Raw genomic sequence first — 26,946 nt, 5'->3', positions numbered from 1 at the left:
TTTTTAGACCGCTCTTAGGTTGCGAGAGCAACGTGACGAATATCAGTAAATTATAGTACTCCGTTATTAAATTGAATTGAGAGGGTCGATTTGGTGATTTTTTTTCCCCCTGGGTAATGGTAAAACGCAGAGGGATGTAATTATATTCGACATGGACAATGCAGCTATGTCGTTCCGAGAAATATCTGTGTACGTGAACTTTCAGGCGGCCGTTCTGAAGTACGAGAACAACGTGATGAACATCAGGCAGTTCAATTGTTCACCCCATCCGTACTGGTTGCCGAACTTTATGGACGTTTTCACGTGGTCGCTTCCATTCGTAGGGGAGAAAGGTGAGGAAATGGGTGGGAATAATTTGACGACCGTTTGGTAATACAGTTTCGGGGTAATAACAATTATTTCGGTGCTTTCAGTTACGGAGATGCTGGTCAACGTGCTCAACATTTGCTCGGACGACGAGCTCATGAGCGACGGCGACGACACCCTCGAGGAAGGTAGTCAGCTGTCGTTTGTCTTATTCCGGACATGTTAATGGACACCCTTGTCTCGCAGCTGCATCCTGGGGTATTTCACGCACCGGTCGCCTTCCAGGTCGTCGGGGTCCGGCAGTTCCCCCCAGACATCTCGCCGAGTCTCCCCGGAGAGGCGTCTCTTTCCGGGACACTTGGGGCGAGATTTGCAAGAACTCCCGGCCCTAGACCTTGAAAGAGCCCGCGTTAAGTATCCCGGGGGGAGAATGGGCGAAAATTTCCAACTACCTCCCATTGGGAATAATTAAGCCCCGAAACCCCGAGCAACGAGGCAATTTATTCGCCTTTCGTGTCCCACTCCGGGCGATAAATCATAAAGTAGGTATTCGGCGTCCGCGGAGTTCCAGGGCTCGGAGGGTCTTAATTCCTTATGTCATTAGCCGAGATCATCGGACAATGAGAGGAGCGAAAATACCTCGCGCCGGTAGCTCTGGATAAAAAAAGATTTTCATTGAAACGCGCTCGGAGTGTCCTATCGGGCATGTATACGGGGCGCGACTCTGTGTTGGAAATTTCCGCCCTACTTGGAATGATCGATACCGCGAGTCGAATTACACCCGGAGAGAATCATTTCTACCGACTGCGAACATCCCAATTTTCCATACATTTCGTCCCGGTTTACCCGCGTGATCGATCATACGCGGTGTATGCCTCGTTATTACGGAAGAGTAACCAGCTCCATTTTCGACATTCCTTGAAAGGCCGAGCCACTTTGCGCGCGTACACTCGGTAAGATAATCGATTAGGAATTTTTCATCTATTGCGGAGGTTTCTCTCGTTAAATTCCCATGTACCTTGTAATCCCGAGGCTTGGGAAAAGTACATGCACGAGGCATCTCCGCAACGATGCCGATGCAGAAATAATGCAAGGCTGATTTTCGAGGAGCTGCAAAATGAACTCGAGTACCGTGACAATGGTAACGTCAAGCGTGTAATTTTACTCCGACCGAGAGACTGATATTTCTGAGGAATGAAAAATATTTTTTCATTAATATCGATATCTTTCCTGCCGATTGAGATTTTCTTCTTGGCCTTTCTTCACTTTTACGATTAAATCATGTGAAGCTCGTTATTCTTCCATTTCTTGTATTGTTACAGACAATGTAGGTTTAAGGACTTTCAGATACCCTCCAAGGCAGACTCTTAATTATAAACTCGCATTTGATTATGTATCGAGATATATATCTCAAGATATACATATATGTATGTACATGTATATACTCCCGAGTCCCTTTCGTTCTACCACATTTCCCCTTTGGTAAATGTTTCTCTTTAAAAACCCATATTTTCTTCCCTTTTCGGCGGCTTGGACAGATGGTAAGAAGCACCAGTCGACATTTATCCATCACCCGTTACTATTAAGGGCTTTCATTATCATTGATTTAAGCTACATAGATAGCCTCGGTGTACCGAGTTTTCACTTATGATGGTACATTTACGCGGTCACGGGTGCACGTATGCCGTGTGATGATTTTTTTCGCCATTTATTCAATATTCTGATGCTGCAAATATGCATAAACGGAGACTGAAGAGATTATATAAAAAAATATTATTTCTAAATTGTGTTTATTTTGACATTCAGAAAAAAGGGATTTTAATACGTGCATTTTTTTTCTGGCCGAGTTATAATTTTTATTTATAATGTAATTTCACCATTTTCCATTTGACTGTCATTTATGAGTCGTTATTACGGTGCGTTATTTTTATTTTTTATGATTTTGTCCCCGGTACGTCATTACAAGATATTCTACATGTACCGTGATCCGTTCTTTTGAGGGATTAATGAGGTTTCGCGGAAATGGGACAAGAATATTTTGGCACACGGTGTACGTGCACAGGCGTAATGTACGACAGTACCCGCTCGTACGTGTACATATGCATTTTATCCCCTTTCATCAGATGCATTTCGAGTACGAGAACCGAATTGCGATTTCCCGCTCCCCTCCGCACTTCTATCTCGAATGTCTTTTCTCTCTTCGAATTTACATTCCCACATAAGATTGGTATTATCACGCATTTATTGAACGAGATTACGCGCATATGCGGCACATCGCCTGAACTCCACATACTCACCAATAGCTATTTCCTTTTTTGCATCATTTTGTGATAGTTATCTATCCTTTGGTACGTCGGCGCTTTTCAAAATTGCAATTTCCATTCCTAAGTGAATTCCAGAAAGACCCGGTCTATCGAACATATTTTACTTAAAAAGGAAAATTGAAAGTCACTTTTGGAAATCGCCATTTTGTCGTGGTGACGACAATTTGCGCATGCACACGAGCGCTCGAATTTCGACGATTTTTTTTTTTAAACATTCATTGATATACGAGGCAACTCGAAGGGAAATAATTAGTTCTTGGGATTCTTTAACGTTCTAATTTGGATAAAAAATGAAACGATGGACATTTTTTCCGAGTACTTGAAGAGCCTTCAACCCTGCTACTTAGATAGTCATCGCCGAGATTCGTCCGTTCGCATCTTCTCGATGTTTTCTTCAATATTTTTTTTTATCGCACAATCTCTTCCCCATTAAAGAGATGCGAGAATATCTTTTTCGAAAATCACCCCCATCCCTCCAACCCACCTCAAATACTTTTGTCGACCTTTTGCATATACACGTGTTGCCTCTGTCGATCCGTCCGAATTCCAGTTCGAGGTTCCGTGACTTATCTACCTCTTTTGACACGTGTTTAAGTAGGTTTTCAAATGGACCAATACACCTGCACTTTAAAATCAGACCTCTTCACAGTTGGGGTACTTTTTCTTTGAATTTCATTCACCGAGCGTGGAGATTCAGTGAAAAGGAAGGAAAGTCGTGGAACCTCTTCATCGAGAAATCTTTCACCTTGGCGTTTTCGAAAATTCGTTTCCGCCGCCCCAACCCCCCAGAATACCTCGCGAACACCTCGAATGCGGAAGTTGCACTGAGTATCTATTTTTATCATACTCCTTCTCTATTATATTTGTCTCGATCACACCGGCCTTGGATCTCCTCCTCTATCGGCACGACACTATGCTACTACTACCTCTACCACTTCTACTACTTCTACTACTACTACCTACTACTACTACTACTACCACTCGAACGTTCGGTCGGTTCGGCAAACTCGACCCCCTTAGTCGCAGCGAAAGTCGTTATCCAAAAAAAGAATGGTAAGTCCGCCTGACGACTTACTTGACGTCAAAGTAACAAACGTTGTTCGTTGCCGTTCGCGATCGACGCGACGTGTCACTGCCGTCCGGAATTCCGGCTACCAAGTGCAACGATGTCGTCCGGTTTCCGAAATCACTAGTGTCCACGATTTTTCAAAAGAATTCCGACTAGTTAAAAGACTTTCGCAAAATGAGAAAAACGTCTGAGGTTCACATCACGTATAACGGCGTGAAAAGTGTGGAGTGAATAATAACGCGAGTTCACGCGGGAAGAGTAGAAGTTTGACAGCTCGCGACCACGTGGTACGGCCACGAGGTATGATCACGTGATGCGACCACGTGGGTTTGACGTTTTACGGAAGCCACGCGACACGCGCGTGCACTCTCAAAAATGGACATATGAGGCAAGTGGGTTTTTGTCGAGTCAAATTGAAATATCTATTTTATTTCTTAGGGAACCCGAGTTAAGTAGAAATAAAAGTATCGATTTAGTAGCGCGAAGAGTAGAAAGGAATTAAAATTAATGATATTATATAGTCATATCGATAGTGTTTATAGAGGACTTTTTTGTTACATTCTATGTCGATTGAAAATCAATGTTCCTTGGGTGTTTTAAATGCAGGAAAGTATCCGTAGGATAACTTGCTTCAGCCCAATCATTTTTGAAAATGTGGTGCCTGGTGTTAGGTCGCTGTCACGTCCGCGTCGTCGTGAAGCATAGCTCTTTCTTTCACGTGCTCTGGTACTTGTTAGGTTTTGAATTGACTATTAATCGCCAGTCGTGTAACTCGATCTTTCAGTTTGTTCTTCACCGCCGCCTTACTACTTTACCCGCCATCACTGCTCGCGTCTTTAACACCACACAATCCCACCTTAAGCTCGACTTTGCGCAAGCTTAAAGATCCGTTGACAGTCCGTCATTTTACGGGAAAACGCGTGATCGACACCGTCGAACGTCCAATGGCTAAATGGCACTCGATTAAACGGAAATTCACATTTTTTTTCATTCCTGCCGAGTTCGCGCATTCGCGGATAAGTATTCAGGAAATTTCTCCATTCACGGAGCTAGGCAAAAAAATTGACGTACGTTTAAAACGGGCGCTTTTAATTAAAACGAAACTTTCCGAAAATTAGAAACATTTTATTTTCCAAACAATCGACGAAAAGAGATTGAAAGAGACTTCTTTTCTATTTTTTTTGCGATGTCGTTACTCGTAACTTCGTTCGATCGTTTCATGTTTTCACACATTCCAATCCTCGAAATTAACATCTTTAGAAAAACGTTGTGCATGTAATGATTGATCGTTCAACGTGAAAAGTGCTATTATGTATATGCCGCTGAAGAGTTGACTGGCTGCTAGTGTATTCCACAAGTTTCATACGTCATGGCAGACTAGAGAGGAAAGTTGCTTTTCTAATATTAAAGTAAGAGAGAATTGGGTACAGTGGAATATTTGAATTATTGCAGACTGGACAAGGACACCAGTTTTCAAAAGAACCGAAATCTTTTTACGAACCGATGACATCTAAATTTTCGTTTGTGCGATGAGTTTAAGTTATGTTAATCATTTAATAAACACTTGCACTGCTTATAAATATTTTTACAAACACTTGCATTGCTTATAAATATCTGAACTTATAGAAATATTTGAGGACATTTAACAAATAAATAATACTGAACTACATAGTAAAAAGACCATTTAACATCGTGCACTAGGTCTCATTTTTCTAAAGACTATACTTTGAAACTTATCACGAATTCAAACTTTTTCCACTGTGCCCCAGTCTCTCCTAATCAACACTCTCAGGAAATTAGTATCTTATTATCATTCACGTAACAATCATTCACTACAAAAAGGCTTTATATTATACAAATTTATTCCTGTTTTGCTACATATGTACCGTAGTTCAATCGATCAGAAGATCTCCCTTGTTCATTAATTATTAAAAATCCCAACACTACCCGTACTCGTAATTTTCAATCGTACGTGCGCACCATTATCCGCGGTAATTAGCGCAATTAAGTTACGCCTTCTTTTTTATCCTTCGCTTTAACAGACTCGATTCTTAATTGGGATTTGCATTCTTTCTTGATAATGGATTAGCCAAAACGTCGTCTCTCAGCCCGGTCTTGAAATAATAAGCACTGTTCACCGATCGAAGACAAGTTGCGGAAACAATTGCGCGGCGGAAGAGCTTACTCGAAACCGTAAGACTTGGAGACGGTTTTGAAAGAGCGGGATGCAAAATTTCAAGATTTCGCCCAATGGTGCCACTCATCGTTCCGAGGCCATTCGGACGCGACGCGGTTTTACGGTCCCGAACTTTAACCTCGTTTGAGTTTGCTCGTTTGATTTACGTTTGGATTGCGCTTTACGACGTGTGAGATCTCACCGTGTGTCATTCCCTTAACAGCGGCTAGGAACAACCGCGACGGTAGTAAAGCACGGCTTTACTCCACTTCCGGCTTTACGATCTCTTCTCCGGAGATCGCCGCCGATCTGACCCCTCTCATCCAAAGAATCAACGGACACCCGGACACTTCACACGGGATCTATGGAAAACGGGTCCGCAGATCCCCTAAGACAATTGCGAGCAACCGCACTGAGAAAAAGTGGCTGTGAAGTATGCGCCAGTCCCTACAAGGGATAGGATATGATGTACGACCACAGAAAGAAAGAATAACTACAAACTGTTGTTGTATATCGTATCCTTTTCAGGTTCTGGCGCCTATCCCACAGATTCTGTGGTAATGTTTAATACTATTTTTTCTCAGTCCCCAACGTAAGGCTCCGTTTACATGGCGGGTTTTTGGACGCAGATTAGTTAATGCAATGGCATAGCTACAGATTGCGTTGACAAGAGAACGCGCGTTTAGCTCGGAAAAACGGAATATAGTTATGCTATCCGCAATCGTCTCGCGTACTCACCTGAAATCGGGAAAAGTGAAAATCCATTTCGAGAAAAGGATACCTTACGCCAAGTCTAAAAGTGCCAATCGGTTCGATCGATTCCTTCCGGTGGAATTAATTTTTTTTCTTTTTTTCGCAACTGGTTCCTTGATCGACGTTTTTCCGACTTCCCGAGTGGTCGCGTTTGCGGAAGGGAAAAAGGTAGGGGGAAAAAGTCGCGGACCGACGGAAAGTACCGACGATTCCGAAATACCCGACGTGGCTTCTTATTACTTCTTCTCCTCTGCGACGTGTAGACCGACTGAACTAGAAGACCCCAGCGAATCGCGACTTCTGAGAACGGACGAAAGGATTTCCCGAAGGACACGGGAAATGGGACGTTCATTTCTCTCCAAAGCCTCCACAAGTTCGAGTGTCGAGAATTTCCTTGAGCCGAAGGATGTGCACGAGGATCATTAGTTCATTTATTTTCTTAGACGTTTCCTCTTAAATTGGCATAATTAAATATTGCTATTCCGATGAACGGGTCAGGCCATCGTATTTAATTGGATGAAAAAGCTATGACGCTTTATGCATCGAATTAGTTACTTGTCGCCACCGAGAAAAACGTTTCCTTGAAATATTGCCGATTGATCGATCAAATGTCCACGTTGACGTTAATAAACGAAGAATTTGTTGTTCTCCATTGGAAGAGTCGATTAATTCAGACGAGGATTTTTTGCCACAGATTCCAAGGATAATTCGAGTCTAATGTCAAGTGCGTCATAAAAACTCGTGCATGTCCTTAACGGAGTACACCACATCACACGTTATGAATCTTTCGTTTTTCTTTTTTTTCCCGTTTATCCGTATTATTTCTCTCCCAAGATATTCATCCACACGACTCTTCCGATGGTCAAGTTCTCGGCGACTTCCCTCGTATCTTCCCAACCAAGAATCTATCTCTTTCTCGACCCCTCCTCTCGCTCGCCTTTCTTTTTCGAGCACACCTGAAACTACAACTGCCTGTTTTCTTTCCCCCTTTTCGAATTACCGTCCCGACTAGCTATCGAAACACCCCTTTCTCTTAGATCGGCCCGCAATTGGCCGGAATAGTGCCAAGTGTTTGCCTGCATTCGATTTTATTTGCGCATGCTACTCCACTCCCTACTATTTCTACCTTATTCCTCCAATTAGATCGCTCACCAGCTCGATACTAGTTTATACCAATTTAAAGATCGGGAACGAGGGTGCAAAGTACCTTGTAAGGTTTAAAAAAAAAAGAGCTCCACCCCCAAGTTTACCACCTCGCTGCGAACTCGGAGAACCACCCTCGTTCCCAGCGAACGATTAATCAAAATCTTTTTCGAAGTTTTGCAGGAAGCTTCCGTAGCAGCGTTGTGCCGCGCACCGTTTTGCAATTTCTAACGAAGGCACGGAGGAATTATTTCTCGAGAGATGGCCGAAGTGTTTTCTCAAAACTGCCGATCCTATCTGTTTTTTACCTTGAGATTGAATATATTAACGTATTTTTTTCTTTTTTTTTTCTTCTCACCAGGACGACCCTCCAGAAATAATCTCTCCGCTTCAGTGCAAGAGTAACGATGCGTTTCGCTGCCTGCCTTCGTCGAGTGCAACGAAGTTGGGGATAAGAAAAGAAACACAAATGTAGATATTTATTCGAGTGGGGCTGGATATTAATCGAAGCGGTCGAAGGCAGACAGGGTCACGTCCATCACCTACTAATATACTTATTCTTGTGCTTTCAGTAAATCTCGTAGAGAGTCTCGAGAGCGACTTTGTCTCCTCTCGGGAAATCGCGCGGAAATACGCCAGAGATCCGGGCCGCAGGCTCGTGCGAATATCTCCTCGTTTGATTTCTCATTCTGTAGACCTAGAACGTCAACACGCGCGCGAAAGAGTACCAAAGGTTCAGTCGGTAGCCGGTGAATGGAAACTAGAGTACCTTGAAGCGGAGCACTCGTGAAACTACTTGTCCATGAATAATGAAAATTCCGAGTGCCCGAAGGCCAAGAAAACAATGCCTTGGGGTCCCGTTCGGACTTCTTCCCGGCTTTCCGGCCTCTTCGTCTGAATTTTTATACCTATCCGATGGTTCCAAAATTCCACTTTTCCTTGCCCCCCTAACGACCACCCCGAAGATCCCTTGTAGCCTGAAAAGAGGAGTGCTCATTAAAAAATAGAATTTATTTACCCTACTTAGAACAGGGCCGATAGTCAAACACAATTTAAATATAATCAGAGGGGATTACGTTTCCGTAATAGATCCCAGGACAATTTCTCCAAAGTGTCCATTAAGCATTAAAGTCCCAGGGGGTCCGAGCAGCGCCTCGGTGCGTCGTCCAGATTCCTCGAGGCGTCCCGACCTCTTCGAGGCTCCTCTCTTCGGCTCCTTTCTCCCCGTTCCCGTTCGACGTGGATCCCAGCTGTAATAAAGAGAATCCAATTCCCCGAAACGATTTTTCCCAACGTCCCTATCAACGATTAAAAGCTTCAAGAGAGGTCCGAACGGCGCCGGCGCGACGGCCGCGGCCGACCTGGCTATTTTTGTCCGAATTAATGACATTAATTTTCAGCACATGCTTGAGAATGCTACTTACGCTGTGCACATGTTTTTCGTCTGTTCTATGTGTTGTTTTCTTTCTACCACACTGAACCACTATCTACTGCTACTACTACTCCACTACTACCACCATCACAAATACTACTGCTACTACTACTACCACCACCACCATCACCCGTACCGCAATCTCGACAACCGAAATGAACGAAAATACGGTCGCAATCGATGCTGCTCTCACATTGTTGGTACTTCTGTCCCTTTAATCACGTCCTGACCATCGTCGTCGATAATCGACCATGCCCGACGTGGTGGCATCGTGCTACATGCTCCTCTTCGATATTCGACCCCACTACCACCGCGTACGGTGAGTTTTTTATCTGGTTATCTCTGTCTATCTCTGTGTGTCGCGCTGAATGTTGGTCCGTCCGTCTCCTTTTTGCCGGAGAGTTAAAGATATACGGACGTTTCCCACCATTTTCAGGCGATGTGAAAGTGCTAGATACAGGGTGGGTGTATATGGTTGTTTTTGTTTTAATTTTTTCCATAATTCAATAGATGGATTTTAGGGAGAAAGGGGAAGATCGTATTTTCTTCCTTTTTTTTAGAGGAATGCAGCCGATTAAGATAAATGTGAACGTAATGGCGGATAATATTGGAAAGTATTTGCTGTTTATTGTAGTGCACCTCTCTTAGGGTGCGCTGTAATTAGATAGTGATTTTTGCTGCACTTTCACATCCCCGCGAAAATGTTACTAGTTAGTAACGCGAAGGGATTTCAGTATTGTAATCAAAATTGGGTGGTTAGTTCCTTAACTCGCAAGGCGGTTGTTAATTTTATAGAAGTCGTTAAATGTATGTAGTGTGTACGTGTTCGGAGTTGGTTAATCTGCGCCTGCATTTTTGGTGACGTGGGGTCCCTAGAATTTGCTAATGCGCGGCTTTAGAGTATCTGGTGAAGTTGAAATGTCGAATTTCCCTCCGAAATGTAGTGTCAGGGCTCATAAAGTGGAGACCCAGCGAAACGATTTTACTCGGGTAAAATTTGATTTAATCAAGACTCAACTGCCACCAGATGCACTTCCGTTGATTAGCTTTAAACGCCATCGCATATCGTAAAATTAAATCCGCGTAGAGGGAAACATTCAACGAACTTGGAAGTACGATCGAATTTTCTTCCTGGTAGCTTGAACCATACAGAATCAGTAAACACTTCCTGAGGGAAAAATGATCTTTGCGATATTATTTAAAGAAATCTTAATATTACTTGTACACCCTTGGAAGACAATATTCGGAATAATCCATGCGAACGATTTTCCAAAAAAAATTCTTTCCTAACGACCTGAAGTGCGATCAAATTCCTAAAGTGAAGATCTTTCTTGTGTACCGAAGATTTCTAACCTTAATATTACTTGTACACCTTTGGAAGACAATATTCGATATAATCCACGCAAATGATTTTCCAAAAAAAGTTCTTTCCTAACGACCTGAAGTGCAATCAAATTCCTAAGTGAAGATCCTTCTTGTGTACCGAAGATTTCTAACGAGCGATTGACCACTTTATCGGTGTATCGACTTTCCTACAGATCTATCGAAATCTTCTGGTCTTCCCAGCAAATCTCGAAGGGAGCTTAAGTTCCTAGACTCTAAAAAGCAAATCAATCCTTACATCGCGATCTATTGCAACGAAGCATACTTCATTCGGAACGATAAAATCTTTCCTGGTCCCGGAGGATGTATCTCTGAGGCGCGAAGAAGTATTTATTTGGCGCGAGACTTCGGTTTATCACTTTCAGGACGAGGGTCTTAGGGCCAATTTCGAAATTGGTCAGAGGCTGCAAAAAGTGGAGGCTTCGAAAACATCTTTCAATCACTTCGAATACTACAGTCCCTATTTTTCTTCCTCGTCCTTCCTCGCGATCAGGCAAATATATCCTCCCGAAGGAGCGTAAGCTCGAAACTGGGATGCCGATATTGGAAATACTAGATTCGCTCGTCTTACGAGCTCGACTGCTTTCGTTGCCCTCTCAAGATTGTCAACTCCTCCATTTCCGAAATTGACCAAAATTTTTCCAATAATGGACGAGATTTCCCAACTGATAAAATGGTGCTCCAGATATACCCATTCCGAGAATAAGAGTTAACATCTGTCCTGAAAACTGCCCTACTCCAATTTACCCGTTTTGACATTTTTCTCTCAAAATTCGATCGTACTCCCAAGCGATATACTTAATCAATTCTCAATCTAAGTCTCGTTTAAATACTTTGCAATAATAATAATTGAACCTAACCATTCATTTAAGTAATTGAGGCCAGTTTAATGCGATAAAAATAACTATTCGACATTGCAAAACTTGCGTGTGTACATATGCGAGCTGTCGATCGTGCGTTTGTCGAGTAACAATTCTCTAATTGAATTTACCGGTTTTTTTTTTTTTTTTTTCGGAGATACCGACGGGATAGGAAACACGGACACGGCCAGCGTAAAAAGAGATCTCTCGCGAACCGAACGAGGGGAAAAAACATTGCCAAGGAAAATAACAAGCGATTCGACGATCGATCGATCACGATCACCCGAGCGTGGAACGAGCGATAGGCTCGTGTCTGCCGACGTTTCGATCCGCCTTGAAAAATCGCTCCGGGATTCGGAAAAACGTCGGCGATTTGTTCGCTTCCTCTTCTTCTTGAGGCTCTCGATCTTCGTAACGTCTTCCGGATGTCCGGATATCCGGATATCCGGCTAAACGAGGCAGGAACGAGGGCAAGAGCGGATGGTCGGGCGATTTCCATTTCGGCTCGTCGCGACGACGTTCGGACGGTGTAATGACTTTATCGCATTTTTGCTGAGAAATTCGCAATCCATGATTATTGCTGACCCCGAAAATCCACAAGAGAAAATAAAAGCTTTCTGAAAGAAATAAATGAACAAGAGCACATTGGGCTTGCACATTACCGCGTTCAGCGACTAGGTCTTAGCCGTATGCTGAGCCCTTGGGGGAAAACTCGATTTTCCTCGTTAATCTGGAATAATACGAAAAAATTCCCTAGACAAAAGTTGTTCGGTGATATTATTCGAGCAACTTTTACTCGAGACATTTTTGGCTCTCGCGTCTCGGTGGGCCAGAATACGTCGACGACCGAGCGCGCGAAGTCGCGAGTGCGACCTTCTCGTCGAACGCCGTTGTGTTACACTTTGGCCTTTTCACGGGAAATGGTGTTCAGCAATTTTCTCATCGATTTATCGGCAAAAGTGCACAGACGTAAAAGCGATACTGCGGACCGTAAGTTACGACGAGGACTCGTTAACGGGGCGTATGATGCATTTCAACATCGTGTATGCGCCCACTGCATGTGCATGCTGGCCGGCATCGCCCCGCACGTTCACGCAAGCTTCGATGCAAGTGCGTGCACGAGCCGACATTCGTGTGAGCGCGTAATAACCTTTTCAACTTCTAAGCTGTAATTTTCTCCCTGTCGGTTGAATGCGAGTTTGACGTCGAAGGAAAACGGGTGCCCAAATTGGCAAGAGAAAATCTCCCGGTAGTTCTCGTCGCCGCGGCGATGCACGTTTTCTAGAGAGCGCGGAAAAATTGGACGATGCGTCGTTTCAGTCATTGGAAGTTAATCGTTATTAATTTCTCTACTTAAAGACCCGTAAAGCTAAAGTATCAAAATTACGTTACGTGAGTTCTTTTTATTTTTAAACGAGGCAGAAATATTGGTTTAATTTTCTCGAAATAACCGCATCGGTATAAACGCGCATTCACTTCGGTTGACGAGGAGCTACGACGAGAGTTTCTACAAGTCGAGGGGAATTTCTGACGATGATTTCATGCGTTGGACGTGATGCGTTTTAGGTGCAGCAGCGAATCTCCGCAAGGAGGTCATCAGAAACAAGATCAGGGCTATTGGGAAAATGGCACGAGTCTTCTCGGTACTGAGGTCAGTAGACACTCCCTCCTCGCGTTGCCACAAAAATGTCCCACTATCCTAACATGCCCCGTCAATGGGATTCTGGGTCGAGGGTCGATCCCTCTCGAACCAGGAGGAATCCGACGATGAATATTCCGCTTTTATTCCTCAGGGAGGAGAGCGAAAGTGTCCTGCAGCTGAAGGGTCTTACGCCGACCGGGGCCCTGCCTCTTGGTGCACTTTCTGGTGGGAAAACGTCCCTCAAGAATGGTAAATAGATGCTTTCGAAATGTCCTACACCGTGTAGCGGTTATCACGCTCTTAGAACCGACGCCCGGAGATAATGGCACGTCTAGAAACGAAAAGAGAAAAAATGACAAACAAAAGGGTTGATTCAAACCCTTTTATTCTTGCCGGCGCCTGTAGGCGGTTTGACAATTTGCGCCTATGGGCGCCGACAACTGTTATCGTCAATGGTATAACAAACCAGGGATGAGCAAATCGGTTTTGGTCTTGATTTTGCCCTTTTTGCAAGACCTGATCATAATGGTAGTTTTGGGACCTGTCGCATGAACATTCAAGCGAAAACTAAACATTCGGTTACTCTAATTTTCATCGGTGCGACGCAAATATTACCAATCCGAGATTAACTAATCTTAACTAAGAAATTTCACGTTAATCATGGTTGGTGCAACCGACGTCTAGTCTCAAATTAGTCCACCACTGATAGCAACTACATGGCGGTGAATAGAATAAAATAGGCGCTGATGAAAAGTTTCACCGTCCACCGCGTTGGTTATAATTCTCTATCGTCTCTCTCGTCTATTGTTTATCACGCGTGATATATATTAAAATATACCGTAGCGAAATTGATTTAGACTGGCTAGGTATAAATGAACATAGTACCGAGGATGAACATTTAGCGTTTAGTCCCGAGTAGTTGGAATTAATATCGATGGATCGTTCAGCTCTGCAGGGCTTCTCGCCGAATCATAAGATCACCTCGTTCGCCGAGGCGAAGGGTTTGGATGCGATAAACGAGAGGATGCCGCCCAGGAAGGACGCACCTCCGACTCCTGTCAACGAGGAGAAGCCGGCGTCGAAGCCAACCGCGGCCGCAGCGGACAAACGGGACCACTGTTCGCCGCAATCTCATTCGTGAGCCTCGCGATCCTCCGATCAAGGTACAACCTATAGATCCGACATCGACGACATCCACGTTACCGACACATCCCTTAATTCCTACAAAAGTCAACGATTTTAAATAGAACATTACATTTGGCATTGCACTTGTCTCGCGATTTGTAATTGGAACCGTACACGCGTTTTGTAATAAAAAAAAAAAACCATTGGTCGCTTTCCGTCTAAGTGTGGTTACAACGAATAAGCGTTTCATTGTTTAGAATGAAAATTTTGATAAGAGCATCCTTTCAATTCAATGGTATTCGAATTCATTGAGGAAATCGGGACCACTGTTCGCCACAATCTCATTCGTGAGCCTCGCGATCCTCCGACCAAGGTACCGCCTATAGATCCGACATCGACGACATCCACGTTACCGACACACCCCTCAATTCCTACAAAAGTCAACGACTTTAAATAGACCATTATACTTGGCATTGCACTTGTCTCGCGATACGTAATCGGAACCGTATGCACGTTTATAACAAAAGATAACATCGCTTGCTTTCCGTCTACGTGTGGCTACAACGGATAAGCGTTTCATTGTTTACTATATTTTGATAAGAGCATCCTTTCAATTTAATGGTATTCGAATTCATTGAGGAAATCGGGACCACTGTTCGCCACAATCTCATTCGTGAGCCTCGCGATCCTCCGACCAAGGTACCGCCTATAGATCCGACATCGACGACACGCACGTTACCGACATACCCCTCAATTCCTACAAAAGTCAACAATTTTAAATAGAACATTACACTTGGCATTGCACTTGTCTCGCGATACGTAATCGGAACCGTATGCGCATTTATAACAAAAGATAACATCGCTTGCTTTCCGTCTACGTGTGGCTACAACGGATAAGCGTTTCATAGTTTACTATATATTGATAAGAGCATCCTTTCAATTCAATAGTATTCGAATTCATTGAGGAAATCGCCATCTTCATACCCATAGAATGTTCATAAAAGCAACGAGCCTTTTTGTATCATAATGTCGATAACGATTAACATCGGTTAGTTTAAGCTAGAAGGTAATCGATTTCAGTCCTTGCAGCCGTTTGCGTATAAAAGTCAAATTTTCGTCCCTCACTTACGATATAATTAAATCTCAAAGACGGTAAACGTGGAGCGATTTTTATTTCACGAGGGAAGAAACCTTCATGATTAAATCGAGGATAACCGCAACGGCGGGTATTTTAAGAAAAACTTATTTTCTATATTTCTCCTTAAAAGGATATGTCTGAAGGTGTACGATTGATAAATTTCAGGTGACAAGGGTGGTACGTAAGGTACTTCGCGGCCGCCGTGTCAACCAATCATTGCTCTCGTCTCTTCTCGGATCTTAGGATAGCGCATTCATCGAGTCAAGACATTCGTCGAGGGAGGAATATTCGCGTAAAGTTAAAAGTCGCGATCATCGATACGCATCATCCTCGGCGTGACCCAGAGCGAGAAAGAAAGAACGAGTCCTGCGGCGATGCATGCGGTCGTTCTACCGCGTAAACCCACGGTTCGCTCTTTCTCTCTCTCTCTCATACTCAGTCCCTCTGACTCTCTCTCTCTCTCTCTCTATCTCTCTATCTATCTCTATCTCTCCCTCGGATATATGATAAAGTGCAATCGGTCGTTCGGTCCGGCGTTTCTCTCGCTCGCCGAGAAGCGCCTCTCTTTCCGTCTCCGTCGCGGCCATTCCGCGACGACCGGCGATGTCGTTCCGTCTCTTCCTCTCCGACCGGTCTCGGTATGCTTCTGTCTCCCTTCCGCTCCACCGCCGAGTCCCCCTATTCCCGTGTAGCCGTACCTACGTATAAGGAAGCGAGAACTCAACGTCATATGCAAATGCAGCGACGCACAGGGCAGATACGCGCATCGAAGAGACGCGGGGTCTCCGAAGAGACACGAGCGCAGAAGATCGGGCCGCGAACCCGGCCTCCGGTCGTCGAGTTTCTCCTCTTTGGTCCGCCACTTTTGTTTCGACCCCGAGCTCGGACGGGTCCCTCTTCGTCCCGCTCCGTCGAGGACGTGGAAATTTTCGCTAAACCTCAATTATTCTCTCCCCTTCCATCGATTATCAGGTAAATTGACCTTAACCCAGGATCTGGAGAAACTCGCCGACCAAGAGGTGGACGCGGCGTGCTCGGAGAAGCGCGAAACCGCGAGGACGCGCGTACCTCCCTGGAAAGGACGAAAAGAACGGGAGCGAGGACGATCGGCGCCGACCGACCGCTGCTGGAAGAACGCGCCTGCACCGCGGATAACCCAAAATGGCGTTTAGCGCTCCTCAAACGGAGGAAGATAAATGATAAAGGGAGGAAGAACGGCGCCGACTCGCCGCTCGCGTCCTTCCTCGCGGAGTCGCGAGGACCGAAAGCGTACGCGCTCGTATTTATATACATATTCGAGACACGCGCGAAACCCCGTGTACATACAGGAGATTCAAATGAGAGGGACGAGTCGCAGGTCCGGCGCAGGATTCGCAGCTGGTCTGCAGGTGCGCCGGACGTATCCCGGGTTAGGACTACTAGGCTCTTAAGGTACGCCCTGGGCGGTGCACGAGGGCATCCCCGCGGGAGGTGGGATTACTTAAGTTAACTCGAGAGAGCTAAGTCTAGACTAAGTTACGTTGATGAATTTATTTAATATATATAATATATATCATATACATATGCATACGTATAGACGCATACATACATATAATACAGGGTGTCCCGCGGAGCTCCTGGAGCGCTCATCCGGAGAATGCGCGCCGAGGCGATTATCCTCGAGGACGAGACTGCCGACGATGGAGAGATAGATTCGAAGCGATTGGCCAAATTCCTCGAGTCTACTCCGGATGATACGCGGAATCCCCTGATCGGGCCAATCGTCGGTAGTTTGGTCCTCTAGAAAGGAGGCTACGGGGGCTACATCCCTAGAAGTACCGGGGACGTCTTTGAACGATCCCGAAGCTTGGATGCGTTCGGCAATTTTCTCTCCCAAATTGAGCATCGATAGGGCATTTAGAATCTTCTGAGACGGGAAAATGTAACGGCGAGGGTCTATTTCTCGCGGCTTCCAATTGGATTCGAGTTGTACCCGTTTGGATTGGGGCGGAAGAAGGACTCGGAGGTCTATTCGACGTATGAACATCCAAATGATCTCGTGGGTACGATATCGCAGGCTGCAGCCCAGCTGCTTTACTATCACTGGAAATAATTTGTAACGATGGAATTGGATTACATCCTACCGGCTGTAGTTTCAGCACGTCAGAAGTTTGGATATTCTCGCGGTAGTTCCGAGATGGGATCCTTCTTAATGTATCTTTTCTGAGCCTGGCGTCGAATCCTCCGCAGTTTCCTCCCATTGACAAGTTGCCATTGCTAACGCCTGACATCCTCTTCGGGATCGTTCAAAGAGACGCCATCTTGGTACCCTACTTTCGGCGAAGACGTTAAAAAGCGAATCGGCGTTCGCCCTCGGAAGGAGCGCGGGAGTTCCGCGCCGTTTCTTCTCGCGCGACACCTCGCCTCCCTCGAAGCTAACGTATGCCTATCCTGTGCGTTTACTGTATTTATATATGTATATAGTAAGAGAGACGGGGAGAAGGAGAGCGAGAGAAGCCACTCGCGCGTGTAAAGAACCTAATAAAAAGATCGAATCGCTGCTCGATCGAGCGGGTCTCCGTCTTCCCTTTGAGAATCGCCAGTAGCCGGGGATTCGAGAATATAGCGGACCTAGGCGATAGCGCGGGTCTAAAGGCCCTCTTTGATCTTGACCTCGGGCCGGACACCCGCGCGGAAGCGCCGCCATTTTGGTGCCCGGTGCAGAGGCTCGCCGGATATTGCTAATTCGCGCCGCTCCGGTTGCGGCCCTTGGGTCGGCGATCTTGACGGCCGGTGCACGCGGATGGGCGAGATGGGAAATGAACGTTTGAAAAAAAATATGAAAAATCATATTTACGCGTTACACTTACGAACGGGAGTTTCGAGAGCGTTGTCGCGAGTCGCGCGACGCGATGTCTTCGGTGCCACTTCGGCTGGACGTTTTTGGTGTTTTCACTGTTTCGTGCGACTAACTTTCATTGTATCGCTAATCGACCCTCGTCGGACCTTTCGATTTGTGCCTGTTGGATTAATTCTTAAAGATTAACGTTGCGAGATAATTTTAGGCGACGTCGTCAATCCGGATGGCGAACCGTTCGCCCCTCGCGATCGCCGATTTATCGAAACGGACCGAATTACTCTCTAGGTGTATACTGTGTGAATTTAAGTATACCGGTTTAACGCACAATGCAATTTTGCCTCTATTTATAGAGAGATCGGAGGTATTAGCCGCACGCGGCGGGTACCGAGATGTCTTGACAAAAAAAAATAATAACGCCGCTCGTTCGAGGCTCGTCTCCTTGGGAAGACGGAGAGGGAAGCGATAGGGATCGCGAAATATGAAAGAAAAACGATGAAAGTAGATGCGGAATGTGGTGGCAAAGCGAGTGCGCTTTTTTGGGACTTCTTCCACGGAGTCGCCGCCGATGATATGAGACGCCCTTATCAAAGAAAGCTCGTGACGTGTCGAGGTGGACTTATGCCGTGTGCGGTATGATGCGGCGCTATATTTTGTCAAGAAATTAATAGTTAAGCTGAAGGTAAAAAATATAGGTCAATTCTGTTCAGCATTTAATCCAATTATTCCATGTCTGGAATAAGTTCTATTGAAGTCGGTATTATTTTTATAAATTCGCATTCGATAAAATATTGTTAATATTTGTCATACTTGTGAACTCTGCATTTTAATATGTTACGGGAAAATGATGTATGGAAGCAGACAATATCCATTGTTTTATCGGTGTACAGCGAAAAACCGCAAACGGTGCAGTTCCACCTCACATCAAGCCGGGGCCGCTTTACGAAGTTCAGTAATTTCTCGCTATCAACTTTCATCCCCCTACTTTTTTCTTACTAATTTTAGATTCGTGGATGCACCGATCAAGGCCGAACGGTACAATGCGATTGAAATAAAAGCTCGTATAAAAGGATTAGTCGCAATAACGATCAGTCGTCACAGGGCGTTAAACACGCGGAGTAAACTTCTAACAATTTTTACCGACAAATTTCATACTCCGGAGAACAATCTTACCGCAAAAGGCACTAGAAGAACGCGCGACTAGGGTAGTGCACGTAGTACAGTAAATCGTACATGGGTTTACTCGACGAAGAAGCGATTTTTGTAATAACCGCGACGACCTTTCAAACCGCTAAGCGGTCGGTCGTCCATAAAGATAATTAATATTCCTTTGAAAAAAGGTGTTATCCGCGTTAAACGACTACCACGCCTCTTCACTTACAAGATTTCCGAAGGCATCGGTTGCACGCGAAGACTTTCGAAGGAGGACTCAGCCGACTCGCTCCCGAGTTAGCCAATTCGCTTATCACCGCCACTCGAAAGCAAACGTGGAGGAGCATCTCTTGAAAAGAAATGTCGCGTCCGCGTGTTTTAAATAATTAAATCTATTAACTGAACCACTAGATCGGTACGCATTTATCCGTGCCGAAACACGTGTTCACTCGGTACGTTCACATCGGGATCATCCCCATTCTCCTTTAAAAGAGGCTTCTTATTCCGGCCCTAAAACAATTCTCTCAACGTCCAATCGCGCTTAAACACGACAACGATCGCTTTACTATCCGGTTTCCGCAAAATGTCGCAAGGCTATCCCCGCTTGATGCGCCAGGCACATTCGACGAGGGCACGAAGGAAATCTCACCGAGTCTTATAGCATTGATCCTCTATGATTTTAATGTGTGTTCTTGCTATCCGAAATAAGTCGGGGCCACTTCCGCTGCTCGACCTCGAGCCGGGAGGTCCGGGCTCCCGGAAAAGGGGGCGCCTCGCCGATCTCGGGGCCTCTGGAGATCCCTCGATCTTTCGCGATCCAGCATCCCTAGTCTCGAATGGACCCCCCCCCCGGGAGGGGCCCGCGTTTAATCGTAGCATCGCGCGTCTCTATACCGTGTTTTCTACCTCCTCTCAGAGCCCCGAAACCCAAAAGTCGAGGCCCCTCCGAGCCGGCCCTCCGGCCCGAAGGCAGCGCGATCCTGAGCCGCTCAGAAACATAATGAATTATTAATGAAAGATTTAAATTACTAAGTAAGATATTATACACACCACACATCTCTCTCTGCTCTTCTCTCGTCTATGATATATAAANTACATATATTATACGGTATATTAATTACCTACTGTTACTGTAAGGCTGGAGATATATTATCATCATCATCATCATTATTATTACTAGTGCCACTTAATAGCGTTATTACTATTTACTATTGGGAAGAGAAGACGAAATACCTGTGTACCGTCGTTGGGTAATCTCCGAGACGCCCCGTCGAGAGCGAGTTAAGTTTTCGACGTCGACGGTGACGTCGTTCTTTGACTTAGAGGACGGCAGCTCCGATTTTCAATTCACTTCTCTCCTTATTCGAACACCGTAGGGATAGATAGTTTGTAAACGATCTTTAAAGGTAAAAATCGCTATTACTTTTGTCTCGATTGTTTCGGGAAAATCGAAGGAAGGAGTAATCTAAAATTCCGTATACAGAGTGGAAGAGGTAATCGATGTTGATTGACTCGTCTCCTTAATTCTTGATGTAAAACGATGTTTTTGAAAAAAGTATATAATATTCATATACAGGAACTTGATATACTTCATGGTGCTTTCCCCTACTTGGAGCATTGGAAATATTTTCTGTGTCGTTATATTTCTTTTCGCTTTTCTTAGCATAAAGATTAACGTAAAGAACGACATATAATGCGATTCAAAAAATGTTACTGAAAGCATTGTTTAGTTTTTGCCATTAAGACCTAGAAAATAATTAAAAATAACTATTTTATCCGGTTGTTCTACTCTGTATACATCCAAACCGAAAATCAATAATCGATCGACGGAGTTTTTGTATCGGTTTCCTCTACTCTGACAAACGTCAAACGCACGTGGCAGCGATCAGCTGATCGTTTCGATTTTCAAGATGCGTTCGCTCTATCGGTTGTCATTCCGAAAACGATAACTCTCTCTCTCTCTCTTTCTCGCTCCCTCTGTTTGTCCTCTCTTTCCCTCTCTCTTTCTCTCCATCTTTCCCTCTTTTTTGACTTTGTATATATATTTGTACGAGCGACTCGTTCTCACCGTGTATAATCTGTGCCGTGTCGTAGACTTTTAGATAGGCTATTAATACGATTACCGAATGTCGGAAACGACGGAGTGTCCCCGATGGGTGGAGGCCGAATTGACAGGGTGTCAGAAACCGCGTATCTTCGCGAACCTGTCACTGTCAATGCTCGTGGCGGAAGAAAAGTGAGCGATCATTTCCGAAGCTCCGAAGGTCCCCGGTCTGGCAGGAAGTCAAACTCGCGACCGTTTTCGCGGTCATTACGTGTAATGCACGCGGCGGAAAGTTTTTGTCAGTTACGACAATTTTAGATCCCCAAAGCGCTGTCATGAATTGACCGGAAGCGAGACCGGAAGCTGTAGACACTCTTTCCCGATGCTTCCAATGAAGAAATCCAAGGAGCGCGAGGACGCCCCCGGAAACACCGTTGAGCAATAAATAAAGTCTTCTACCGGGCCACCGCGTAAACAGAGTGACGCGTTGAAAGGAATCGAAGCATCTCGCTCAATTATTCACCGAACATTAAATTAATTAAATTCATCCGATAATTTGGGACTTCCGCAGTTGATTCAAAGTAGCGACCGTGTAAGAAATTGATCGGAAATCAACGCAAATCGATGGGGGCGATTAATCGACCAGGCCCTCCGATCGCGTCGGGACGCTCCGTCGTCGGCCTCGAGGACGTCGCAGGGATCCGCCAAGACGACGCCTCCGGGATCCTCGGAAGCGCGTCGCGACGTCCCTCGGGCCGAGGCGATCGAAGGTTGTACGATAAGATGCTAGGGTTCGATTGATCGAACGATCGGGGAATTCCAGAGCCTTTTTCTTAGACTTACTCGCGGCGAGGTCTCCGCGACCTGGGCTTGGCTTACCCCGATCACTCGGTACGCGCACTAAGGGTGTAGTTTTGTCAAACTGTCGGGGTAGACAATGGGGTACCAAGACGATATGCGAGCGTTTGCTCCGACGGTTTGATAAATCCACTGCTTTAGGATGCCGACCGAGTGATCGGGGTAAATTAATAAGCCATAGGCCTCGACCCCGCCGCTTGAATCGCCTTCGAGGGCAGCCGACTCTACGGGTTTTAATCTCTTCCGAGACTTTCACAGGGGAGCTCCGTTCTCGGCGAAGTGTACATCTCTTTACGATTAGATTATTCGAAGTCCTTCTAAGTACTCGGCCCGCGACTTGTGCCCGAGCACTCGAGTCGCCCTAAGTGCCGATTTTACGACTTTTATCGTTACTCCACGCTACCTTGCCCGCGAGTCGTGCCCGCCGTCGTCGTCGCGTCCTCTTCCCTCGCCAAACCCCGATGGAGCCTGAAAATGATCGGAAAACTACCGGAAAAAATTCGAGGAAAAGTGCATATATTTCACGTCTTGTCGCACTCTCGACTCGGTTCCGCGGGCTTTATCGGGCTTTCCTTGGACCGGCCCCTTGCGAGACGCCTCTGGGAGGCTGCAAGAAAGTCCCTCGAGTTCTCTCGGAGACTCCGAAATTATCAACCGCCAGAAATTCTCTCGAGATAAAGGTTTATGCCGCGTATCTGCGCGCACGTTTTAACAAAGTGCCCCCGAGTTTCAGTGAAATCGTTAAGGACGAAATGGTTGTACCTGTACTCTTTTTAAGTCTTATGGCGGTCTCTCTCGTTTGTCCCTAAAATGCCTCTGGAAGGCTGAATGGACTTTCCTCGGGAATTTTCCTGCTCGAAGTGAATTCTGATTAGAAGTTCTTTACACGTGTTTTGGATTGACTTTGTAATCGCTCTTTTGTACATTTGCAAAAGTTACGGGCACTCGGGGGAACCACCGAACGACGTCGACGACGCACGACTTGCGCGATCGCAGTTTCCACGATTTGCGATAATTGTATATCGATAATATAAGTAAGCGACGTTTCTCATCTCGACTTCATATACATATTTACGGATACGTATACATATGCATACGCGTACACCCTCGGAGCGTCCAAGCGTGCCCGCCTTTTTCATCGTAGAATACGAATATTGAAAGTAAAAGGAAAGGCCGCACTTTTGGACGCCCCGACGACTTATAAAAGCGAATTCCGAAACTCGTCGTTCGTTCCTGGGATGATCTTAATTTTCCTGTAATTCTCCACATCCGAGAAGATAACCGAAAACGCAAGAATTGAAACATTTACAGGCCCGAAACTTCTTACCCTCGTTAATCTCGTTAAAATTAGCATCGTTGTTTCGATGCGACGTTTCATATGACAGATGTCAAAGCGTTAATAAACTCTTCTGCATTTATGCCTCCCGACATTGTTTTTAGGCCTTTACCTAACAATCGTTGTTAATGAAATCGCTGGATGAGCGACGAGTCGCGAATCTCGGTTGACATTACGGAGCCCTTCGACCCACATGCGAAAAATCGCTTCCAAAATGGATGAACTAGTGTGCGAAGTGGCGAAAATTCGGAAATATCGCAAGACCCACGGTCATTGACAATTAGGCAGTGACAGACCCTCTAGGAATGCGATCTCGAACGAAAGTACCCATAAACGGGTCCGTAATTGAATTCGTCAAACTAGAGGGTCGACTGGTGGAGTCTTAATTATCGTTAACGAAATTCGAGGTGGCAAACTATGTCAAATTATGGCACACCGTGACAGTTCGTCTCTGCCGATTTGACAGGCATATCGAGTGCTGTCTTTTCGCCGACTAGGGAAGATCTGGGGGAACATGCAAAACCAAGAAATATCTAGGGTACTTCTGTGTCTATCGAGTGCGCACATGGGTCCGAGGAATCGCGTCGAACGACGCTAAAGTTGTACATACACACCTTTACTATTACCATTTACCATTGCGAAATTAACTCTGTAAGTTTCCCGATCTTTTCGGCCGCTCGACGCGCGGTTATTGGGCGACAATTACGAATGCGTCGAAGCACAGGATGCGACGAATGCATCGAACGCTTATCACTGTAAACGCTTCTTTTTCTCGAAGTTAACGTACATCCGCATCTAGGACCTTCGTTAAAAGTCCCCGTTAAAATTAACGAGCAGGGTTTTAATTATTTTATTATTTTATTATATTATTATATTAATTTAATTAACCACGTTATCCCTGCAAAGGCCACGTCCGTAAGTACTCCAAAAAGAATGATCCGTTCAAGAAGCGCTCCCAGAAGATACCAAAAATGAACCAAAAGAAAAAAAAATACAAACTTGAAGGTATGCAGTTCTTGTTTTCGGGATATCATTTGTTAATAATTCCTAAGGTTCTCTGGGTGTTTTCATCCAGGCGGCGGATATTATCAACGGCTAGTAATTTTTCTCAAAAATCATTCTTAGGACCCTTAAATTCAAGCTCACCTGTTCGTTATATTCTGGTCATGACACGAATGAGTGATTTTTAATTATTGTATACGTGTCTTATATTCATTATATCAATTATTATATATGTGTCGAGTGCTTAACTTGCGGTAAAAGACAAGTGCAACGGTTAGATTTGGCCAGGGGACTTTTAATGACTTTTTGCATCAATGCACCGTGCCGCAATCTTCTTGCCTCGATTATGGAAATTGGAAAATGGCGGGGAATACGTGTCATGAAAGAAGTACACGGTTAAAGTGTGTCTCATGGTATGTGTGATGACTCTGAGACGACATTCGAATTTTCGCTAGCTGCGTTTATCCAATGCTTTTCGAAAGCAAAAGTTCAAACTGTGATGAAAAGGTAGAAAAAAACGTAACGAGTCGGCGCATCACATGAGGTGAGAAAGGATCAACGATAGATTAATTTTTATCGTTATCCTGACTGCCTAGAAAGGAGTAGTAAATTCCTATCGTATCACCGAATTGCCGTATCGGGCGAGAACATTGTTGCACCCGTTGTCAATACGATTAAATCGCAACATTGATTACTGTATTTATTATCATCGTCATCGTCATTGTTCACTGCGGCGACGGTTATTGTTTTTTTATGATTACCACTATCGCTATAATATAATTGTTTACCGATTAACGAGGAAGTGCGATAAATAATTACTAAAAATTAATAAATTGGTCTTACTTATACATAATATAAATACACGATGACGACATATATAAATATATAAATATATATATACACACCTACACACACACACCCACATACACTCGACACACGGACACGCGTAATGATTAATTACTATGATAACATTACCGCTATTAAAAATAACACCCTACTCCCATTTGTTGTGAATGTTTACGTTGTTTTATGATATTCAGAATATTCTAAAAATAAAGTCTATGATTTCCATGTGGACTGTATCAATCAATCATTGCAACGTCCGATCCGCAACAAGTATATATAATTAATTGATGGGCACTAATATTTATTGATAATTGTTAACTTCATTCTTCACGGGCATTGGCCTCGCGTCTAACAGTGTTAATGTTTCCTGTTTCCATCCCTTTGAAAACTAGGCCACGTGATTTTCTTATCAAAATATTAGCCTCGGATAGTCTGCGTAAACGTGATTCATTACCCGCCGAGATTTGTGGACCCGGTCACGCGAAAATCGATGATGGTGTTTGCCGTGTCAACGAGCAAACTCGACTTAACTGCCTAATCGTGAGAGATAGCTAAGCCAGTGACCTTGTTCGGTCCCAAAAATGAAAGAAGCGCTAATTGGGTCATACGTTGATTTTCACCGAAATTTCCTTCCATGTACTGGCAGTATTCATTATTAAAAGCATTCGTTTTTGTTAAGGACTAAGGGGTAGAGACTAGAGGGGCTCTTGATGCTGAAAAAGCTCGGAAATTCAGTTTTAATTAGGATAGGCGACTTTCTCTAGCCATGCATGGCCAGTTTGGTCGTACAGAATTGGGTGTCGAGGGCACGACCCTCCATTTTTGGTATTTAGGTCAATGGTCGATCGTTGATACGCGTGTCAGAGATGAATTGGAAATTACGAGATTTGCGCAATCGCCGTCCCATGCTGCTGCCACCGGAAGTTTTCGGAAGACTTATGTACATATCGGCTATATCTGTCTAGGGTAAATTGCAGCGTGTATACCTTCTGTACTACCATCCAACGTTCCCCGTGAGCAATATGTACACGTTTTCTTTTATTTTTCTTCCTTCATTGGAAAAAGCAAATTATTTCCCCTTTTATATATTTAACACATTCGCGAACGCTGACGTGAATTCACGTCTTTTCAAGTTCCATTCCTGCAGCCCTCTGGTTTTGTACGTTAGCTTTCACCGTTTTTTGCCCCCAAGGGCGGCGCAACGAATTTCTGGTAGGGGCTCGCGCACTCGCGATGGCTGTGCCATCTACCAGTTTCCGTTGGCGGCTCACGTATTCGTGATGGTAATACCATGCGGCAGTTGGCGGTGGTAGCTTACCATTATGGCAATCGCCCAACTCATCTCTGCCAAATCAGAGATGAGTTGAGAGATTCACGGGAAGGATCGAGCGAACGCGTCCTGTACCACCTCCGGTGGAGGATGCAGACGGCTAATGCACTTGCCACCTGTTACAAATCTGGGCAGCCGGAGAACCGGCTGAAAAAATGAAGAACTCCTCACAAAAACTCCAGAACCCTGTA

At 44.9% G+C, this 26,946-nt stretch overlaps 1 protein-coding gene across 6 annotated transcripts in view; it reads left to right on the top strand.

Moving 5' to 3' along the window:
* Positions 1–25,650, top strand: part of LOC105702800 (serine/threonine-protein phosphatase 2B catalytic subunit alpha isoform) — an 89,611-nt gene extending 63,961 nt beyond the window's left edge. The window contains exons 10-16 of one of the 6 annotated variants that reach the window (XM_012430653.2): positions 206–332; positions 414–494; positions 3,651–3,683; positions 13,022–13,097; positions 13,240–13,337; positions 14,036–14,251; positions 15,517–25,650. In XM_012430653.2, coding sequence (XP_012286076.1) covers positions 206–332; positions 414–494; positions 3,651–3,683; positions 13,022–13,097; positions 13,240–13,337; positions 14,036–14,229 — 609 coding nt within the window. In that variant the 3' untranslated portion in view covers positions 14,230–14,251; positions 15,517–25,650. Of the gene's footprint in view, positions 1–205; positions 333–413; positions 495–3,650; positions 3,684–13,012; positions 13,098–13,239; positions 13,338–14,035; positions 14,252–15,516 lie in introns of all 6 variants that reach the window. The other 5 variants (XM_012430652.2, XM_012430651.2, XM_023432303.1 and 2 more) reach the window with 5 other exon arrangements.
* Positions 25,651–26,946: the final 1,296 nt, after the last annotated feature.

The sequence above is a fragment of the Orussus abietinus genome, unplaced genomic scaffold (assembly GCF_000612105.2).
Source record: "Orussus abietinus isolate OABI.00-Male unplaced genomic scaffold, Oabi_2.0 scaffold283, whole genome shotgun sequence".
Taxonomy (NCBI): domain Eukaryota; kingdom Metazoa; phylum Arthropoda; class Insecta; order Hymenoptera; family Orussidae; genus Orussus; species Orussus abietinus.
This window is presented reverse-complemented; position numbering and strand designations above follow the sequence as displayed.